The sequence below is a fragment of the Austrofundulus limnaeus genome, unplaced genomic scaffold (assembly GCF_001266775.1).
Source record: "Austrofundulus limnaeus strain Quisiro unplaced genomic scaffold, Austrofundulus_limnaeus-1.0 Scaffold19, whole genome shotgun sequence".
Lineage (NCBI taxonomy): Eukaryota > Metazoa > Chordata > Actinopteri > Cyprinodontiformes > Rivulidae > Austrofundulus > Austrofundulus limnaeus.
Genome location: NW_013952421.1, coordinates 1,429,363 through 1,436,705, shown reverse-complemented (window position 1 = coordinate 1,436,705; position 7,343 = coordinate 1,429,363). Strand labels below are relative to the sequence as shown.

Genomic DNA, 7,343 nt, shown 5'->3' with positions numbered 1-7,343 from the left:
GCAGAACTCAGATATTTGCCTAAATTATACATTTTTGATATTATTTTTTTTATCAACAAACGAATGTCCAAACAATAAAGACATTTTGAAAACATTTACTGGAAAATTAAAAAGCTGAAAATACATATAAAACCTGTCATGACATTTTTGGGCACTTAAACATAACCAGGAAGCACAAAAAGTATTTTTGCACGTAAAAACAATTCAAATCAGTTAAACATCTATTACTTTGTACTTATTAATAAAAACATAATCTATTAACTTTACATGCAGATTTAATAATTTATAACCTGTAAAAAGTGTCTCGTTTCTCGTCGGGTTGTTTTGGAGTGGGACAGTCTAGTTTGGGCTCTGATTCCAACAGTCATCTAATTCAATGAGACCCTTGAAGTTGATTAGTCTGGTTAACCTTTGCTCCAGCGCGGGTCTGGAAGGGTTAATCGGGCCGGGAACTTGGAGACCTCCGGGTCAGCATCCCCTCTATCTGCGTAGAAGACTCGGTGACGGCAGAGATAAGATTAAAGTCAACTTTGTTCCCCCCCAAGTTCTAACTTTGAACACAAAGGGGTGTCTCGAGCCGTCGGCTGAGCAGTTTTTACTTGATTTTATTTCTGCAATTAGTTTTAATGCAATCGTAGTTCTTAATAAAGTATTAGTTCAAATCGTGTCTATAATCTGTTATTTAAAGGGTTTTCACACTTTAACCCCATGCAGGATGTGAAAGCTTCCTTTTTGTTTTGCATGCCCGTAAATCTCAACTGTTATTTGTCTCCTTGTATCGATTCATTTAACTGCAATCAGCACATCCCTACAGTGCGCGCCTTTTGTTTTACCAACAATAATAAAGCGATTTAGTCCTTTTTTTTTTTCAACACCCCCACACCCCCAAGTCAGAACAGGAAAAATCGTTAGGAACCCAGYTATAAGGGGACGGTGTGTATGTAGGTGTGTGAGTGTGTGTGTGATCAGTAAATATTTAGTGCATGCGACATCCTCTGTCTCAACTTAATCAATAGATCCCGTTGGGCAGCGCTATTGTTGTGTGCGTGCTGAGCGTTAANCAAGAAAGACTTAACAAAAGGTGGAGGGCTGATGAAAACCGGGGAGGGGGGCTACAATGATTATAGCTGCTTTTGTGGAAGGAATAAAAAAAAAACGTCTGTTACACGGGGCTGGCTTTTTACGAAGAAAGACATTAAAGACTGTGAATCCCCCCACTCCCACCCTACCGCCACCACAACCACCTTCTCTTTACTCGGACAACAGAAAAAAAAAAAGATAGAAAAATTAGGACATCCACTGAACTTCTAAAATACAAGCTCCCACAGTGTTCACGCAGAACAACATGTTTCAATTCACCTTTTTTTGTAATAAAAGAGAAAAAAAGAGGAAAAAGAAGAAGGGGGAGGGAGAGGGGATTTTGTTGATCCTTATGAGGAAATTTTAAGTATTAAGTGCATTTAAAAATAGAAAAAATTGGATTAAAAAAGACAAAAAAAAAGAAGAAAGGGAAAAAATGAAACATGATTTTTTCTGTCCTGTGTCCATGTATCTAGCTGTGTTTTTGTACTTTCTTTGTTCCTCCTTTCTGGTTAAAAACCGGTGATTTATGTAGTATACAGGTGGTGTTTTTTTAAGACAATGATTTATTTTGAAATGGTGAAATAATGTAAAGAATAAACGCATTAGTTCTAAAAAGGAATTAAAACCACAGCAATAGGATACTATTACGTGATCTGGGCTTAATGCTGCAAGCGCACTTATTTACCAATATTTTGGGGGGGAGTAAAGAAGTTTTGGACTTCATGTTGAACTTCATGACCCAGTTGAAACACGTTTTATGAAGTCACAGGATTTTTATTATTATTATGTTTTAATTAAAATTGCATAACAATTGGAAATATTTTTGGACGCTCGCTGAAAAAGATTTAAATCATTTGGCAAACATTGTTTATCCAGCTCTAAATGTTTGGCTTCAATTCTCAAATTAGATTTAAAAAATAAAAAATACATTACATAAAAAGGATCTACAAGTAGCCAAAAGTCTGTTGTTATTTAAGAGGAGATGAAGAAAAGAAATTTGGAAAAAGTTGCTCCAAATGCGTATTTTACGCATTTGGAGCATTTGGCGTATTTTACGCATTTGGAGCGTTTTTTTTTCCCCCCAAAAAAACGCACATGGAAGCTTCTTTTTTCCCAAACATACACAAATAAATAAAGTGAAAGAGGTCGAGGGTCGTTCAATTTTCAAGTCTTAGCCAGAGTAGTGTTTTAATAGCAGTATTATTAAAAGCGTCCCTGAAAATATCACCCTTTATTCACTTCGAGCATTAAGTGCCTGACAAGCATGATGTGATTTCTTATACAAACGTTAAGAAATTTAAAACATAGGCCTGAAAACACTTTTTTTTCGTTTGTTTGTTAAATTTTATTAAACTTTTAATTTTGAAAGGGGCGGGAGGGGAGGGCAAGATTAGATTTCACTTGAAAAACACTGATTTAGAAGCAGTATTCTTGTAAATACATAGGTCAGTTCATTTCAACATTTTTTTTGTTCCTTTATACAAAGAAGTATATGTGATTAAGAAGAAAAAAAATCTGTGGTTGCCATTTTTTTCTCGGTAATACGACGTCTTCAGAATTGAGTGGCAGACTTAGCTAGTAGCACTGAAAAGTTCTGTTTTTAATGTATATACATATTATTACAAATGTTTTTTTTTTCTTTTTCATGTATATTTAGACTGTGAATGCATGGCCACAGGTCGCTAACCTATTTTACCTTTGATATATAAATGTAAATGTTTTCTCTCTCTTTCTCTCTCTCTCTATCTTTTATTTTGTTTTGATTGTATAGATATGATCTGTGCATTCTAGCCCTTGTATTTAAAAAAACACAGAAGAAAAAAAAACAGGGAAAAAAAAGGTAAAACGACCGTTCATTATTAGGCTGCAGACTTAAACAGGGTGAGCAAGTTTCTTTTTTTTTTTTGAGGAAGAAGTGAAGAAGAAAAAAAGGAGCTGATATTTTAACTTTAGTGTTATTGCTCCTTTTTATGTCTTTGACAGGTGCCGTGGTGTGTGTGCGCGCGCGTGAATGCTTCTGTGTGTGAAAGAGAATGTGTGTGTGTGTGTTTGTGGAAGCTGCGTTTTGTCCTTGTTTTGAGGCTTTTTCTTCAACACACAGACAGTAAAAAAAACAAAGAAAAACAAANCCTCCCTCACCACCACCACCACCCCACTGGTCTTGTCGGAGAGGAAGCTTTGGCAGCTTCAAGTCCTGAGCCCAAAAAACCCCGCAGAAGACTTTAAAACACTCTGAATAAGAGAAAGAGAGAGCGAGAAGATGCATCCCGCCACGGACGAGTCAGCAGCCTATGCGTTTGGTAGGTTTGTTGTTCCGAGTCTCCAACCTTCCTCACTCTCACTATATCACACAACTTTACCATGCTCTATACTTTGGGCTTGTTYGGCTCATTAATGAACAAACGGTGAGGGAGAATGATCGGTCGTTGCGCACCGTATAGGATGTGTATTTTAGGGACTTTTGCTGCAAAACCAGTACATTTCCCCCCCCCACGTATTTAAATATAGAGAGTCGAGAACTTAAGCGGCAATATATTAAAAAAAAAAAAAGAAATACTTACGATTTCTTTAAGCAAAACCGGATCTGAAAAGTCGACACCTTGCAGAAGATTAAAAATCCCCACGTTCCCGGGATCTGTAAACAAAACCGACACACAAAAATAATCATGTATTTAAAATATAATCGGACTAATTTGCTTTTAGAATGAGATTTGATTTAGTTTAAATAAAATACCACCGCTGGCACCGAATAGTAGTATCGATTATAATAATAATAATTTTAAAAAATCCAACTTTGGCAACTTTCTCTTTCTCTCTCACTGAGCTGTTCCGTCCAAGTGATGTTTAACAGAATTAAAAACAGCCATCAGTTTAAAGTGCTGCTCGGTGCGAGAGACGAGAATGAGGCTCTCTCCGTGTCGGATGGCTCCTCTAGATTGGATCTTATTCGAGGCGAAAACATTTCATGCGCTAGGGGGCAGCCATATACTGTAATACACCCTGAGACAATGCACGCTGCTGAGGATGAAGAGCAGGAGGAGGAGGAGGAGGAGGAGAGGGAGGAGGATGAGCTCTCTGTCGGCTAACACACTGACCTGGCTGTAAGTTCATGTCTGAAAGTTCTTTTTATTTTTTTATTTTTTTTTACCTGCAGTTCAGGTTTGACAGCCTGCAGCGTGCACGGACAAAAAAAAAAACAGCAGATTTGTGCCATTTCAAAAGAAATTTAAAAACTCTAAATAACCACTGACACCCTTTAACGTGCACAGCATCCCTCACTGCAATTTTATTCTTAAACCTGGATCTATTGTCAAAARGTTTATACAAAAAAAATCATAATGAAAGGTGTGGCTTTTGTTGTGGTTTTGTTTTTTAATAAAAAAATACCTGTTTGAGGTTTTACGGTATAAGCTTCGGCGCACAAAAATCACCTTTTTAGATTAGTCTMTGTCCTTATAAATAATCTGCAGCTTGTAAAAAACATATTAGAGCTTAAAATAAATCAAATGTTAATAACAAAGGGAACTATTTATGCAGTTTTATGTGTTGCTTTCTTGCAATTATCTTGAAATAAGAGTCTCATACAGTGGGTCTGACTTCTTATTTCCTCAGGTGTGTGTGTGAGTGTGTTTTTTGTTCATGTCTTTATGTCCCACTCAAGCCTGAAAAGTAGACAATTCCTGCAGCTYGTCCCAGGCAGCCTGTTTATATTGCAAACTGATACAGCTGCGGCGCAATATGAATAAAAATCATCTCCCTTTTTGATTTATTTCTTCTTTTTTTCGTGCAAATGCGATTACAGGCTTGTTTTTATCTCTTTCACAGTCTGGACGATTTGAGGGAAAATAAGGGGAGAAAAAAAATTCTGAACACGTCTTCTTTTAGGACCAAGCGGCCCTCTCGACCTCCGCGCCGGCTCTCTGGCAAAGGACCAAGTAGCACAAGTGCCGACTAGCCAATAGGGTTCAGGGGGAGGTCCCCGAGCTCTGACCAGTCAAACACACTCTCCTTCCTTATATGGCAGCCCGTCTCCATGGTAACGTGTGCTAAGTTGCAGCAGTCGTGTCAAAGTTCACTATATAGAGAGCTCAGTGAGCTGATCAGAGAGAAAGCATTCTGCCAGCCCGGCTCCTACCAATCGCAAATCACTTCCTAACCTCCGCCTTTTTAACATATTTGATCACTTTGATTCCCTTCTCCGATTCTTTCTCAGCGCACGGAAGAAGGGTGTTGTTGTTTTTTTGCAGGTTGTGATCTTTATTGTATTTTTTGTTTGTTTTAGTGGGGTTTTTATTATTATTTTTTGCGCCGGGGGGAGAGTTGCCTTCATATTTCCCAAGCTCTCCAAACCATTTTGGCTTCATCTGCGCGCTTTTCTGGCGCAAAACCTCACGAGGAGGGTGAAAAAAAAAAGAGGGGAAGCTTTTCTTTTTTTCTTTGCTTAGTTTTCTCCAAGACTTGTGCTGGAACTTGAGATTAAGCTGCTCACCAATCGTTTCATGCTGCTGCTGCTGCTGCTGCTGCTGCTGTGGGGAGCGGTCTTCTCAGCCTGCTCCATCCTCCCCTGAACGGTCCATGTTACCTCGGTTGTTTCTTTTTGAAATATTTAAGCCACCTTTCCTCATTGATGGGCGTACTGGATGGCTGACTGTAAGCGCCCCTGGACTTGGCCTTTAAGCGCAAGGCAGCCGCTCCGCTCGCCATCGCATCAGTTCTGAAAAAGAAGAAGAAGAGGAAGAAGAAGGAGAAGAACGTGCCTCCCAGCGTCTCCAAACAGCAATAAAACCAGTTTTCGCGACGATCCCGAGTGAACCCAGCGTTCGGCGGTGCTTGATCGGTGTCCGGGCTTGTTAGTCCCTGTTCGCAGCGTTTTCCTCCAGACCTTCACACACCGCGACACCAAAACGGCAGACAAAAAGTTTCTATCCGTTGACTGATAGATATGGCAATGGTAGCGTGGAGAGGCTCCCAGGACGATGTGGCTGACACCCAAGGCGCCCTTTCCTCGCAAACCCAGGGAGGACTGTCCCTGGCCACCCCGCAGCCGGGCCAGCTGAGCCTGACAGCCTCCCAGATCGCCGCTCCGACCCCTCAGACCCCGGTGCAGGGACCCCCGAACAACGCGCAGTCCACCCCGACGAACCAGACGACGCAGCAGTCGGAGAAGCAGCCGCAGCACATCGAGTGCGTGGTGTGCGGGGACAAGTCCAGCGGCAAGCACTACGGCCAGTTCACCTGCGAGGGCTGCAAGAGCTTCTTCAAGCGGAGCGTGCGACGGAACCTCACCTACACGTGCCGTGCCAACAGGAATTGTCCAATCGACCAGCACCACCGCAATCAGTGTCAGTACTGCCGCCTCAAGAAATGCCTTAAGGTCGGCATGAGACGGGAAGGTATTGGGATTTCTTGTTTTTCTTATTTTCTATGTGCGTGTGCGTGCGTGCGTGTGTGTGCCGTAGGCTCCCAAAACACTTATCATGTCGCCCACCATGGTCTGTTCTTTTCCCCTTCAAGGGTGTGCGTCAGGAGCGGAGCAATGGAGCCGCTCTGTGTTGTGGTCGAGACGGGTGGTGGGGGGATATGGCGGTGTATTTACATGCAGCTCAACATATMTTCGCAGTAATATAATAATAACAATAAAACATAAGAATAATAATTAAAAAAAATACAGACACCCCCCCCTCCTTCTCCTTCCCTCCACCCTCAAAGCTCACCGGCTTCGTATTTACGCGATGAAAAGGCGTCCGGGGTTTTTGAACAGATTGTTGCCTCCTGCGCTATTATGGCGAATTAAGAGAGAGACAGCGTGCTCTGCTCGGGCTCCATCTATTATCTGCCTCGCTGTGTCTGAAGCTGGGGACGTTAGCATGAGCTGCATGTGCACACAAAACCTGCGCGGTGGAAAAAAGAAGAGAAAAATAAATAAATGAGTCAAATAAAAACCCAGGAACTGATAAGAAATTGGAATTTTTTTAATCTAATATTATATTTTTTTTGAAATAATACGAGCTGAATTGCTATGGGTTAAACATACATATGTCTTCCTCTTTGTGTTCTCTTAGGCAGCTAATGTTGAATAATAAAGCCATGTGCACAATCAGATTGTGCAAAATCCCATTTTTCTGTTTAGARCAATGAATCATTTTATTATTTTGATTGTTATTATTATTGTTGTTGTTATAAAGGGGGAGTGAATTAAAGATGTGTGTGTGTGTTTGAGTGTTGTGGTGCTAAATCGTTTATATGTGTGTGTGTTGGCC

General features: G+C 40.7%; 1 protein-coding gene across 1 annotated transcript in view; it reads left to right on the top strand.

Moving 5' to 3' along the window:
• Positions 1-5,105: 5,105 nt before the first annotated feature.
• Positions 5,106-7,343, top strand: part of nr2f2 (nuclear receptor subfamily 2, group F, member 2) — a gene marked incomplete at its 3' end in the record, with an annotated part of 4,032 nt that continues 1,794 nt past the window's right edge. Inside the window, 1 exon segment of the mRNA XM_014003535.1 lies at positions 5,106-6,476. Within this exon segment, the coding sequence (XP_013858989.1) occupies positions 6,026-6,476 (451 nt within the window).